Consider the following 15,153-nt stretch of genomic DNA (forward strand, 5'->3'; position numbering starts at 1 on the left):
GTCCTCTTGGTAGGCCTCCACCTCGGTGCTCATATTACTCTTTCTTATTTTGTATTTACTTCAGTTTGCCATTACTTGTTTCTTCATTGTCTCTTTTCCTTTTTTCCGTTGGGTTGTCAGCCTTCTGATTGATTTCCTCTTTGGTACCGATGAACTGATCGACTAGCTTGAGGAATTCGGTGATGTCCTTTCATTTGTTGGCCACCACATGCCATTTAAATTCCCTGTAGGTTATTCCTTTCTTAGTTGCTATGAGTCTTACCGCTAAGTCTAGGTCTTGTATCTGTAGGCAGGTGTCATTGAAGCGCTTAATGTAGCTTCCGGTCGATTCTCCTTCCCTCTGAACTACGTTGAGAAGGCTTTCCTGTGACTTCGGGCACTTCTTGCTAGTGATGAAGTGTGAGGTAAATAAATCTGTGAACTACGACTAGCTTTTGATCGATCCCGGCGTGATGTTCCGATACCAAGTCCGAACTACCCCTTTAAAGGTAATGGAGAAAGCTACACACATGCAAGACTCATCAGCCCCAGCTAGGTGCATCTGGGACTGGTAAGAGTCCACATGGTCATTAGGATCGAAGGACCCGTCGTACTTGTCTAAGGGAGGCATCTTGAAGTCTTTAGGCATCGAGGTCGCCAAGAGCTCGGGAGACAAGGGAGACAACTTGGAAAGTAGTGGAGGAGCGGCTTTTGTAGCCACCGAGCTCACTTCTTCCTTACCTTCGGCTTGCCCTTCTTGTTGGCTTGGCTTTGCTAGCTGGCTTCTTTGATCCGAGGTACAGCGTGCCTTGCGACATCTCCGTTGTTGTTTCTTTACTGGCTAGGCATTGGTGCTGCTGACTTCAGTATGCTCCGATACCGCTCTGTCGCAGGGTAACTCCTGGGTTCTTATGGGATTCTAGGGTTGGCTATCACGGATGAAGAGGCCCTATCTCGAGTTTGCACCTCAAACTCCGAACTGGTTACCTGCTAGTGAACTGTCATTTTCTTGTTGTGAATGCCAAGGAGGATTGGTCCTGTTAGGCTGAGTATCCCCGAACCTGTTTCTGAGGTTCTCTTGCGAGGCAGGTGGAGTAAGTTGATTGTCTCTTCTCCCACGGGGTGAGACTTGACTCTTGAGAGGAATTAGGACTTGGGAGGTTTCTTCACCCCGGTGGTGAGATCGGCTGATATTCTGGTTGATCCGAGGCCAGTTCTGATTCTAACGGGCCCTTGGGTGCCGAGGTGGAACCGACTGCTGGTTCTACGGCAGTGGAGGGAACTGATGCTGGAACTGCTGGTAGAAAAAATGTTGTTGGTATTGTTGAAATTGCTGGACCTGCTGCATCTGGATCTGGATAGCCCGGACGCACTAAACCAGGTCATTGAACTGGGACTGCCCGACTCCGGGGGGAACCATAGAAGGCTCAGAAAAAGTTGCACCTACCACTAGGGGAAGTGGGGCGCTCACCTGTGTGGTGTTTGGTGGTGCGGTCAGCGTTGGAACTCCAGACGCAGTAAGTGGGATGGTGAACTGGCCAATGCACACTGTAGGAGGTTGGGGTTGCCCCCCGGAGACGTTCATCTCGCTGCTTTTCCCGGTATGACTAGAAGATGCCATTGTCATAGAAATAAGGTTGGTAGATGTAAAGAATGGGGATGACTTTTCGATCATTTCCCACAGACGGCACCAATTGTTGTTGCGAGATCTGACTACTTCCAGTTGTAGGGCGATCTGGCTTCCAATCGAGTAGCGAGCTGGATGAATCTGCAAGATAGTAAATCAGAGAACCCGGGGTGACTAACCCGGCAAGGTCACTCCGATGCTTAAGTTAGTATATGCGAGCCGAATGCTTTGAGAATTTGAGAGCTTGAAAGCTAGAGAGTAGAGTAATCACGCGTACCTTTTGCCTTGAGGTTCTGGTCTTTGTATACTGGAGTAGTCGTGGGACTCACGGAAGAGCTCCAGGATCTCCAGGGCGTGGAGATAGAGTTCATTCCATTTCCGAAGGAGCAGTATGTGGATAAGGCTTATCGTTCCACTTCTGACTCTAGCGGAGCTGGGATGAGTTCTCATCGTGATCTCAGAAAAGTCGGGATCTGTTAGCTCATCTTGATCTTGAGAGATTCAAGATCTGCTGGAGAAGCTTCTAGAGTCGGTTACGTGGCAATTCAGGTTGTTAGTTCCAAGTTGCTACTTCGGTTCTTTAAGTTCCGAACTGGATTGGATGCCGAGGTGTCGAGGTGCGGAGGTGAGTTTTAGGCCGAGGTGACTAAATACCCGAGCTCAAATGTTGTGAACTAGGCTTTCCAGGCTGAGCTGTCATCCCTTAGTTAGGTCGTGTCCACGTGTCCCCTTCTCGCTAGGTCGCACCAAATCACCCTTCATCAATTAATAATATGAATATTATTAAATTGATTATAATTATTTTCTGCCTTTTTAATAAATATTTTAAAGTTATTATATAATTTTGTTAGAATATTTAAATAATTCTTAAATTTTTTAATTCAAACTTTCTTTAGATAGATAGATGTAGATAAAAAGTGGGGTGGAAGATAAATAAGAATTAGAGATAACTCAGGAGAAAGTTGGGAATAGTGGGGGAGGTTGTGTAGGAGAAATTTTAGGATATTAAATTATTTAGTATATGTTTGGCATCGATGCTGCAGGTGCAGCTGATGTGTGGTTGGAAGCACCGTTTTCTAAGAAAATGGTGCCTTTTTTTGCTTGGAAATGTTGCTGCTAGGTAGGATGTTTCCTAGGGCAACATCAACGTTTTCTGTTTGGTACCAATGCTCCAAGAAACGTTTTCAGCATTGGTACTTATTATCCGGTGATTCTACTATGTATATATTATCTAGGAGCAACAACAATGTTTAACAATTCCTTCGATGTGAGTGTGAATCAGGTTTCAATAGTTCCATCTAAACTGAATCAGGTTTTAATAGTTTCATCGATTGAAATCAGGTTTTTCCACATATGAATTTGAATCAATCGGCTAGAAACAATTCTAAACTAAAGTCTCCTCTGTTAAAAAATGAAAAATGAAGAAGAGAAAAAATCAGAAATTATGAAGTCTCCTTGGTTCAAAAATTTTAAATTTATATATACCAAAATTAAAAACAGAAAACATTGATTAAAGAACAAACTGAAGTCTCCTTTGTTCTTCCAAGTGATGAAAGAGCAAATATCACACTATTCGACCAAAAAAAAAACTCAGAATGCTTGAAGAATATAGACCTGGTATCTCCGACGACCAAACAAACAGTGACTAAAAAGAGAGCTTGAATAACACAGATTTCCGGTGAACAAAAAAAAGTTTGGAGACTAAACAAACAGTAGAACTGATCTTCGGCGTTCTGTTTGATTCTTCAGTGACTAGTTGCATGGATAAACCTCCGTTGACTGGTTGCACAGGTGACCTCCGGTGACTGGCTACACTCGACTTCCAATGGCTAAAAAAATGAAAAAGAGAGTTAGGGTTTGTTAAAAGCACAGGAGAAACATTTACGATATGATGCACCATATCAATTCAAATAGTAAACACATCGGGTGTCACTTCACGGCCCTATTGGCAGCAATGAGTTGTAGCTCCAGGAAACACCAAATTTGGTGTTGCTCCAAGCCATGCCTTCCTGATTTTCAAGGCGTGGCTTGGAGCACTGGTTTTTATGGAAAAACGGTTCCAAGCAAATGTTCATTTTCCGGAGCACCGTTTTTCTAACGTGGTGCTGTTGCACCAGGAAACGGAAATGATATCAATCATTGTTGTAGGTCCTTGATTTCGGCATCCCTTTCTGCCGACTCCACGTTGATGGACTTCTCTGCTTTCAGAGTTGCTTGTTGATCTCAAACTGAGTTGGATTCGGCTATCAAGATTGGGGGTTGCTGCATGCATTGTCCAAGTCATTCTCGTACCAGAATCCTTGTACAAGAGGGATGTGATTTACTGTGGGTATCGTGCACATGAGGCCGAGTTGGGGGGGGGGGTTGGACCTTCGAGATGGCTGTGGACACTTGCGGTTGGCCTAGGCCCTGTGCCGATCTTCGTGGCGCTTTTTGGAGTCCTCGGTGCAAGGATCGGCCGTGGCAAGCACCTGCATGGTAGGGCGAATGGCATCATGGTGAGGATTCGGTCAACTTTATGTTGCATGGTGAGGAGTTGTGCGGGGTTGACCGCTATCTGATGTTGGGGCTCCCGAGGTAGAGAGCTGCAAAGTGAGCGAGATCCCCAAGATGGGGAACGGGCTCCAGAGCGGTCGGATGTGCTCTTAGGCATGGTTGCTTTTATTGCACAGAAAGGGGTTTGGGAAATGAATTTTTGTACGCTTTCCACAAATGATATCAATCTAATGTTATCCAATCTTAGGTGTTCTGAATCGAGGATACGATCAGATAGTCTTGCCAAGCGGATGAGGTCGAGGTGGAAGGACAAAGCCACACATCAAGATCTGCAACCAGGAGAAGGGTCAGAGGCCAAAGGAATTATTCCCTGGGTAGATACTCCGACGCTCAAGTCAGTAAGATAGAGAGGGATGTAGCCGGGACAAACAAGTTGAGACAGTGCTGGTCCGAGCCGAAGAGATAAAGCAAAGAGATATTTAAAGAGTGCAGAGTTCCAAAAAAAAGTTCCTTGCCTCAAGCGGGAAATATCTACTTATAATTAGGCGTCCATGTCCTAAATGGATAGGACTTTCGGGATTGTCAAGATGATGACACTAGTCAAGTCTTTGAGAGGTTCCCTCTTCTGAGTAGAGTCCTCTTTCTTGTTGTATGAGACACTTCCTCTTAATCGTACTCTTCCGTCGTAACATTAATGTGGCTCGAAGGAAGTAAACACAAAAATAGCTACGAGGCATCGTTCATCAACTCAACCATCACCCAAACATTATTATTATTATTATTATTATTATTATTATTATTATTATTATCAAGCACCTTGTAAATTCGTAGTGGCGATGTGATTGGTTCAAGAAAACTTGCTTTCCATGCTCACGATACCGTGTATTAGTAATGGCGGTGGTTGGACAATATTTCAGTTTCAGACTGCGCAAGGCAAAGAAATTTCTCGTCGTCTCTTCTCATGGGAGAGTTATCTAGGTCTCTTCTCAACGATGACGCTACAGTCCGGATCACCGATCACCTGGCAACAAAATACGTTCCAACTACCTGCCAGGTAGGAGGTTGGAACGTGTCTCCAATGTACAGGAGCAGTGTCCCGCAGGTAGAGTGAATAGCATTGGTGTTGGAACTTGGAAGTAGATCCGAGCACGAAATTATAGGTGTAAATCGTCGTTTCCTCTCATGGGAGAGTTATCCAGGTCTCTTCTCAACGATGACGCTACAGTCCGGATCACCGATCCCGCAGGTAGAGTGAATAGCATTGGTGTTGGAACTTGAAAGTAGATTCGAGCACGAAATTATATGTGTAAATCGGGCCATACCACTAGTGGCTCGGCATGATGGTCTACAGGTCATGCTAGGCCCGGCATAATCATGTGGGTCGTGCTAGGCCTAAGATTTTAGGTCTACGGACCGGCACGACATGATATGATTGAATGGGCTGTAATGCCCATGGCACAGTCTGGCATGGCTCATATATTAGTTATATATATTTTATATATTTATATAATATTATATAAATTATAATTATATAATAATATATAATATATTAATAAAATAAATAATTTTTTTTATTTTATTATACTAATATATTTAATTTTTGTATATATAAACAATTATGTACATAAAATTTATATAAAATTAAAATTTTAAATTTTTGTTAATTTTTTTAAATAAATAATTTTGGTCCCATACACAGCCCGACCTGCCCAAGACTCAACCAATAGGGCCTACACGAGAAAAGGCCGTGAACCATGCGGAGCCGACCCCAAAATTTATCATCGAAAAGAGCGACAAATCATGCAGGCCAACACGGTACGGCACGGGCCGCTCACGGTGTCGACAGCACGGCCCATTTACACCTCTACGCAGAATGAGGGGGAAAACCGAAGGACCGCGTTTCAGTGTCGGAAATTGCTGTCAGCGAGAAAATGAGTTGTTGAGCGAAGTAACATGCTTCCTCCAATCTTCCTGGCCGCGTGTCAGGCTTACTCGACCTGTCAACTGTCATGATTGGCCCTGTATTACAGGTTATCATCGCAGTTTCTCCGATCGACACTATACTTCACAACAATTCAACATATCAAATGAGGAAGGTGCAAACCAGCTGCGGAATGCGGATGGGCTACCATGTATAGGCCCTTCAGAAGATATCAAAACAAGGGTTTGACTATGACATGGAAAAGATACGATATCTAAAAAACTTCTGACTCAAAATTTATGAATACGTGTGTAAAAGACAACACTAATTCACCGATTTTATCAAGTAGCGGGATCCTGTCGACAAAACACGTTCCATCCCTACCAATACATTAGACACTACACATAGCACTATGAAATTAGGATTACAGGGTGTTGGAACTCCATTTTGCCACCATGTCGGTCATGTTACCGTTTAATAGTTTTTCAATAAGATATCATATGTGAAAAACTTTGACAAGTCAACTGGAATTATAAACGTGATAGTGGTGTTATTTATTAAAATTTATAGGTTCCCATATCATATCTTGTTTTAAATAAAGTGAACACGGCTACACCCAGCCACCGTGTATGTCAATTGGACCGTTTCCCAACCGCGAAAGGTTAGATTCTGCGTTTATTCTAGCTCCCGGAAACCTGTCATGCGTTCCTTCGTATGCTTGGTTTGATAATAATTAGAAATAAATATGGAAAGTCGAGAGAAAGTTCTCGACAGATCTTGTGAAATTTCTTTTCGACCACTTGGTCGGACTTGTGAACTCGCAGAAGCCGGAACCGGAAGGCGGTCGTGTTCTTGTATAAAAGGCAAGGCAAAAATTCGCATTCTCCATTCAGTCCTTTTCTTTTTTCAGTATAATATCCCATTCAATCCTTCAACTTTTAATTTGTCACCTCCCTTTCCCTGTCCAGTTCCCTCCCTATAATTTCTGGTTTTTCCCAAACACTTGTGGTTCTTGCTTTCCATCAGCTCATTTTTTATTTTTCACAAAAGAAAGCGTAATGTGTGATTACCGCCCATTGTACAATGGGGTCTTCCTCCAGCACGGGAACACGACGTTTAGCCAGTCCCAGAAAAAATGGCGAGTGGCTTTCCTTGCTATCTGTTCTTGCCGGGCTATGGTCGCCCTTACTGAAGACATCATAACGGCGAAGAACAGGGATGGCATCCTCAATGGGCTCATTCGTTCTCTTTCCTACACCACTGTAGATATCAAACCCAATACAGATTTCAGTCTTGATATCCAAACAGCAGATGATTTCGATGATGTCTTCTCCAATGTCGATAAAGAAGGTCTCATCCAGATTGTAAAGAACAAGGACTTGGACCGGCTGAAACAGTTCGGAGGAGTCGAATCAGTTGCTGATTTTCTCCAGACCGATGCAAAGAATGGAATCCACGGCAATGCCGAAGATGTCAGTCACCGCCATAAAGTATTCGGTTCCAATACATACCACAGGCCACCCACAAAATGTCTGTTTCATTTTGTTATGGAAGCTTTTAAAGATACCACCATTCTCATTCTCCTAGTTTGTGCCTCTCTATCTCTTGGCTTCGGCATCAAAGAAGATGGGCTCAAAGATGGATGGTATGACGGTGGGAGTATCTTCGTCGCCGTCTTTCTGGTTGTGGTCGTGTCTGCTGTCAGTAATTTCAGGCAGTCAAGACAATTTGACAAAATATCTGGCATCAGCAACAACATTCTTGTTGATGTTGTGAGAGATGGAAGGCGGAAGAAGATCTCCATCTTCGACGTGGTAGTTGGAGATGTAGTTTGTTTGAACATTGGTGATCAAATCCCGGCAGACGGATTGGTGTTGGACGGCCATTCCTTATAAGTAGATGAATCGAGCATGACTGGTGAGAGTGATCATGTGGAAGTTGATACCACTAGGAACCCCTTCTTGCTCTCTGGTGCCAAAATAGCAGATGGGTATGGTCGGATGCTCATCACATCCGTTGGGATGAACACAACGTGGGGTGAGATGATGAGCTCCATCAACCATGATTCCAGTGAACGTACTCCATTGCAAGCGCGGCTTGACAAACTAACCTCAGCCATAGGGAAGGTTGGTTTGGCAGTCGCTTTCCTCGTGCTTGTTGTGTTGTTGGTTCGCTACTTCACGGGAAATACAAAAGATGAAAATGGAAATCAGGAGTTCAACGGTAGCAAGACAAAGTTCAACGACATAATGAATGGGGTAGTGCGCATTGTCTCCGATTCTGTTACCATTGTTGTGGTGGCAATCCCAGAAGGCTTGCCTTTAGCCGTTACACTCACCCTTGCTTATTCCATGAAGAGAATGATGGCTGATCAGGCAATGGTTCGGAAACTCTCTGCCTGTGAAACAATGGGCGCAGCGACCACCATCTGCACTGATAAAACAGGTACGCTCACCATGAATCAAATGAAGGTTACCCAATTTTGGCTTGGTCAAAAAACCATTAAGAGTGATGTCTTATCTACACTCTTTCCAACTGTTGTTGAATTGCTTCACCAAGGTGTTGGTTTGAACACAACTGGTAGTGTCTACAAACCCACTACAGGAACAATGCCTGAGGTCTCCGGTAGTCCCACTGAGAAAGCTATCCTTTCATGGGCTGTCTTGGAATTGGGCATGGATATGAAGGATTTGAAGGAGAGATGTACTCTTCTTCATGTTGAAGCCTTCAATTCAGAGAAGAAACGAAGTGGGATCTCAATGATGAAGAAACATGAGAGGATGGTTCATGTGCATTGGAAGGGGGCTGCCGAAATCATACTAGCAATGTGTTCCGATTACTACAACAGTACAGGAACTAAGAAACCCATGGATGATGATGCTAGGATGAAAATCAAGCAAACAATTCAAGACATGGCGGACAATAGCCTCCGATGCATTGCTTTTGCCCACAAACAGATCCCCGAAGAAATGTAAGGAGACAACAAAGATGAGAAGGCAAAGCAATGCCTTGAAGAAGATGCCCTGACCTTGTTAGGGCTAGTGGGCATAAAAGATCCTTGTCGACCAGGTGTCAAGAAGGCTGTACAAGTTTGTAGAAAAGCTGGAGTGGACATCAAAATGATCACTGGGGACAATGTTTTCACTGCAAGAGCAATAGCCATTGAATGTGGAATACTACAACCTGGCCAAGGCATAAATGATGGAGTAGTCGTGGAAGGTGTTGAATTTCGAAACTACACACCAGAAGAAAGGATGGGGAAGGTTGAAAGGATCCGTGTGATGGCAAGATCTTCTCCCATGGACAAGCTGTTGATGGTGCAATGCTTAAAACAGAAAGGCCACGTGGTTGCAGTCACTGGAGATGGGACAAATGATGCACCAGCTCTAAAAGAAGCTGATATCGGACTTTCAATGGGGATTCAAGGCACTGAAGTGGCTAAGGAGAGCTCAGATATCGTCATTTTGGATGATAACTTTGCTTCTCTGGCTACAGTTTTGAGGTGGGGAAGATGTGTTTATTTCAACATCCAAAAGTTCATTCAATTCCAGCTTACCGTGAATGTTGCAGCTTTGGCGATTAACTTCGTGGCAGCAATTTCTGCCGGTGATGTCCCATTGTCAGCGGTGCAATTGTTGTGGGTGAACCTGATCATGGACACTCTGGGGGCCCTGGCTCTAGCAACAGAGAGACCCACTGATGAGCTTATGGAGAAGCAACCTGTTGGTCGAACTGAACCACTCGTAACTAATGTTATGTGGAGGAACCTCATGGCTCAAGCTATATATCAGATCACAGTCCTCCTAACCCTACAGTTCAATGGTGAGTCCATATTTGGAGTAAGTGAAAGAGTTAATGACACAGTCATCTTCAATACCTTCGTGCTGTGCCAAGTCTTCAATGAGTTCAACGCAAGGAAGTTGGAGAAGAGGAATGTCTTCAAAGGGATACACAAGAATAGGTTGTTTTTAGGGATCGTAGGGATAACCATTGCTCTTCAGATAGTAATGGTGGAGTTTTTAAAGAAGTTTGCAGATACAGAGCGGTTGAATTGGGGGCAATGGAGGGTATGCATTGGATTAGCTGCCATGTCTTGGCCAATTGGTTGGATTGTCAAGTGCATACCGGTTTCAAATAAGCCCTTCCGTACTCTTCCCAAGTCCTTAGTCTTCAAACAGCAGAAATAGTGGATCATTTGCCCTGTTCATTCGTTATATTCTTTATTATTATATGTATACCGGTGACCAGTGATATTACCTTGTAGTTTGTAGTTTCTACCATATTTTTTTATTAATATTCTTTTTCAATTTTTCATTTCTTAAATTCTTGTACGTAATCTGTTGATGACATCTACTAAAATATACTGTAATACTGATGAAAATATTTGAAACCATTTACGAGAGGCTTGTTCTAGAGAATAGAGATGTTATTGTTTATCAATAGCCTCTTAACCGGGAATGGCAATTGGGTGGGTTGGGTTGGGTTGGATGATGGGTTGAAGACCTACCCACCAAGCCCATATTGGTCAAATCCGCTGCCAATGGGCTACCCCCTGTTGCGTAGCCCCATGAAGCAAAAAAAAAAAATATTGATCTATTCTAAGTTTCTAACCCAATCCACTTACCCATTCAAAATAAAAGGCCCTCTCATGCCCTACCTGGCTGGCCATGTCACCCACAATTTTATTGAGTTATTATTATGAGCGAGAGAGATGAGTTGGACCTGCTATGTTATAACATCATTCAATATTTAAATTGATACAGTGAGTGACTCAACCCATCTCCAACCGGATATGCCAAATGGGTGCATTTCATTTGGCTACTTGGTTTTTACCTCTGTGTGTAGAGGGATGCTCTGGGCTTTGCAATGCTAAAAGTTTGTAATTTATTGAACATAAGAGTTGATACTGGTGCAGTTGGCTGGTCAATACTAGATCCCGGCCCAAAGTCTATATCAGGAAGGGTGCAAACCCAAACGCAATAGCAGGTTTTCTTGGATTCTATAGGTGTCAAAATTATGAGTAAAAAGCTACTAGCTTCGGATGGGATCTTTGACCTAAGCCTGGCGTACATTTTAGCCATGGTTGAAAGTATTGCAATGTATCGTACTGCATGTACCTGTCTTTGAACCAAGTGATAGATTAAATACAGGGAATTCTGAACATCTGTCAAGTTTAAAATACAATATAAGCTGGTAAGCAATAGAAGTGGCACAAGAAGATCGATGGTTAACTGAAACTTAAATCGGCATAGAGTAGTATTGATCCTTTTGGTGGCTTGATACTGAAAAATTCAGTATCGAGCATATCTATACTTTGGACCATGACTTTAAGTACAGAACTACAGATGGCATGTGCACTCCCTTAATTAGATTGAATCCCCAATCCATTCAAATCTGGTTTGGCAAACATTTTATCTTAAGGTATGCAATAGCATCCTCACCGGGTGTGATGGGTGTGGATATAAGGAACTCGGATGTCGTGCAAGAAAAAATTTTGCACATCCAGTTCGACAATGGGAATGTATCTTATATGTATATTATATTCACGTTCTGTTTGATTTTTAGTAAGTATTTTTTGAGAAATATTTATCTTGGTATTCATGTTCTTTTATTTTTTAGATAAATAATATAATGATAATTTTAGCCATTAAAATTCTAGTATCAAAAGAACATTTTTGTCCCACCTCAATATTAGTAATTTTTCTAAGATGAAAAAATTAATTTATTCACGTAGGAGATGGAAAATTTAATTTTAGTCACATGATAAATGATACCCACAAAAATAAACTTTCTTTGATTTTTCAGAACATGAGATTCTTGATCAATGGGAACCAAAATCGCATTGACCAACCAACTTTCCTCTCTCTCAAAATCACAAAAATGAACACCCCCTCATAAGGAGACATTACCCAATGTTGAATGCCCCTGCTTTTGAAGTGTGCATAGTGCTTTTGCATGCAGGGGATTCCTCTTCGATCTAAAGGAGACTCGAGCCTCGCAGTAGAATGCTTGTCAAATAAGAAATAACCATCATGGAAATGTCTTGATGAATGTAAAGAAATAGTGGCAGGAATACAGCCACCTTTGTAGAGAAGGAAATCAAGCAGCTAACTTCAGTCATGAAAGTGCCCTGAACTCATTTTCTCCCATCTCTTTACCTTCATATTATATAATTTATGGCCCCATTTGGTTTGCAGGAATAGGGGTTCAGAACCGAAATTGGAATGGGTTTTATTCGATTCCAACTGTTTGGTTGGATACGGAATCAGAATCCCATTCCCATTTCTACTAAAATGGCAAACCCTTCCCTTAGGAATGAGTTAATTTCAATTCCCATTCCAGTTCCTATATAAACCAAATAGACTATTGGAATATATCATTCCAATTCTAATTCCAACTTCGGACCAAACAGTGATACGCCCAAATCCTTATAGGGGCCATTGAGTAGTGCAACATCACACTAAGAGCTCTCCCCAAAATTGGTGATAGTGGGAATCAAATTCGCATCTTTATTAGAATACCCAAGAATCAAATTTGCATCTTGATTGAAACAAATTAATTAACGTACCAACTAAGTCACAAACTACTTAACGCAGTTGCCCCATCTCATTTGGCTGTAATCTGTGTTGACTCTTTGGATAGATCTACCCCACGCTACATCATGTAGCTACATCTTCAACTATTCATTTACCTTCAAATTATATAATCCTTATTCACTCGTTGGATAGAGATACCTCAAAGGCACATCATGTAGCTACATCCTCCAGGCAATATTGTCCTCAAGAATGGAAATTAGGCATTCACGTCCAATGTTTGACTTTTGTAAGTGTTACATGGGTCACCAGAATCCCTTTGTTTCATGTCGAGCACGAGAGTCCCTTTGCTCCATGTCCTTAACAAAAATCGACCCATTAAAAAATTAAAAATAACTTGATAGGTTTTAACGATTAGTGGTTTTTTTTGGTTCCACATAACATAATATAAAGAAAAATAAATGATTTCTTTGACAAATTATATTAATAGAAAAACAAATTATGTCGTAGTGTTCCGCTAACTGGAAGCAAAGCTTGATAACTGAGACCCATGGGCCATCAAAATGCAATATGTGAATTGGGGAGGGCCTATTTCTTTTAGTAAAATCATAAGTGCAATCTGGGCCAGGTTAGTCAGGTTGGGTTTGGATTGAAGCCCATATGAGCGAAACTGACATGTCTATTTATAAACACAGCAATTTTAAGTTCAAATTTCAACATATTTTAGGGTAATATATATAACACTTCTAATGTACTACAACTTTTTTTTCATATATTGATGTTAAAATTAGTTAATCTTGTTAAGTAATAAGTGAAAAATATTAAGCATGTGTTCAGAATCGTGGGCATTTATTGAATAAATGCTGTCATATAAGTGCTACTTTAGTATTTTCCCCATTATGTGAATCTGTATGCATAAGGACTTGCAAAAGTAGACTTCCATTTATGTATGTACCTTCCATTGGGGGAAGCTTCATTTTAGTGCTCCCCCCCAATGATTAGACGTTTATTCACTGTTTTGCTGATGTGGTGTCTAATGATGTAACGGTTCATCATTGCTTTTCTCAATCTTCCAAACAAATTAAATATAAAAAATTTAGTCAATAAACATTTATGGGTCACTCTTGTATATAAAAATCTTGCATTTCTCATTCATTTCCAATGTTAGATTTTCTTCAATTACTTATACATGAATCCCAACAATACAATTTCAACTTCCTAGCCATTGATATCTCTCCCCTTTGACTCCATTTCTTGTTAAAACAAAATAGCCAAGCCATAGTGAACAGGATTAGCCGATTAAGTGGACTCGTCCCCATTCACCCTGCTTGTAAAGGAATACTTGGACGACTCAATTACAAACCTCGAATATGGCTTCACTTTACATTTCTCTGTCACAACAATTGAACTGGTGATTGGAGAGGAGGGTCAGGTCTTCTTCGTTGAAAAGTTCTCCTTATACAATCAATTATATTGTATAGGGTTTAGACGTGATTTGGTGGAGAGGCAAATATAATAATAGACAAAGTAGTAATAGCAGCAAAATGAGGGAAAGAATGAGTAAGAATCACAAGGGAGACGCTGAGAGCGTGAGAAAGTGATGAGACGGGGTAGAGAGCGAGACCAGAGAATAGGGATGGTAATTTTCGCCTTGTCCCGTCCCAAATGAAGGCAGGTCCTGACCTTAAACGGGGATGGAGAAGGATGGAGAATATATTTTTGCCCTGAATCTGAGAGGGGGCTTTCATATAATTTTTCAAACTGGTTTATGGTAAATTATTAAAGTTTTCATAAATTTAGTATTAATTTCTAAAATCTCTAATTTTTGTTTATAAATTCATAAAACCTATAGAATCCCATAATCTCTATATTACATTGAATGTGCCAAATTTGCACTTTTCTGTTTTGTGGTTTATTCTCAAAGGCACCTATCTTTTTTTTTTTTGAATTTTTAATTTTAAAATTGAATAAAATAACTCAAGTGACCAATCATTTTAACACTTTTAACACTCCTCATTAATACACTATTAACTCTCTCTCATCTTTTTTATTAACTCTTTTAATAATCTGTTATCATTAATTATGCCATCATCTCTCTCCTTCAATAACTCATGTCACCATTCCTCTCTCATCTCCATTATTCCATTAAATTGTGAATTTAAATATAATTTTATATATACTAGATATATTTGCATTAAACTGTAATTATTAGTAAAGATTAATTATATTGAAATTGAGATATTCAATGATATATTATTGCACTAAATGATCTACTTTCATTTAAAATATAATCCATTTATATTCCATTTGAAAATAATAAAAATTAATTAACCATAATAAAAATAATTTAGTAAGTTACTTAAATAAATAAAAATAATTAATAATTATTGTTACTAATAAAAATATTTTTATTAATATAATAAAATAATTTAATTAATAAAAGGAATAGAATACATTAAAAACCAATATCAATTTAAAATTAATATAAAAATAGGATAAACTTATCAAATAATTATTAGTTTTATAATTAAAATTTATAAGTTTAAAACAAACTTGAATTTTACTAAAAAAATTACAAAGTTGATTAAATTTCATAG

The 15,153-nt window shown here is 40.5% G+C and overlaps 1 protein-coding gene and 2 pseudogenes across 3 annotated transcripts; all 3 read left to right on the top strand.

The window, feature by feature from the left end:
• The first annotated feature begins 7,081 nt into the window (after window positions 1-7,081).
• Window positions 7,082-10,346, top strand: LOC148879080 (calcium-transporting ATPase 12, plasma membrane-type pseudogene; annotated as a pseudogene). Its single transcript, XR_016104104.1, has one exon. The product of XR_016104104.1 is annotated as a calcium-transporting ATPase 12, plasma membrane-type pseudogene (transcript).
• Window positions 7,934-10,346, top strand: LOC148879081 (calcium-transporting ATPase 12, plasma membrane-type pseudogene; annotated as a pseudogene). The gene has a single exon (XR_016104103.1). The product of XR_016104103.1 is annotated as a calcium-transporting ATPase 12, plasma membrane-type pseudogene (transcript).
• Window positions 9,143-10,346, top strand: LOC148879082 (putative calcium-transporting ATPase 13, plasma membrane-type). Its single transcript, XM_088960475.1, has one exon. It carries the CDS (start codon window positions 9,143-9,145, stop codon window positions 10,208-10,210), a length of 1,068 nt encoding a protein of 355 aa, XP_088816601.1. The 3' UTR covers window positions 10,211-10,346.
• Window positions 10,347-15,153: the final 4,807 nt, after the last annotated feature.

Source organism: Nelumbo lutea, chromosome 1 (genome assembly GCF_056320005.1).
Source record: "Nelumbo lutea isolate HS-2025 chromosome 1, American lotus-T2T, whole genome shotgun sequence".
Taxonomy (NCBI): domain Eukaryota; kingdom Viridiplantae; phylum Streptophyta; class Magnoliopsida; order Proteales; family Nelumbonaceae; genus Nelumbo; species Nelumbo lutea.

What these genes read in the sequence shown, in the direction of transcription:
- LOC148879082 (XM_088960475.1), top strand. Translation starts at nt 9,143, where the DNA reads ATGATCACTGGGGACAATGTTTTCACTGCAAGAGCAATAGCCATTGAA.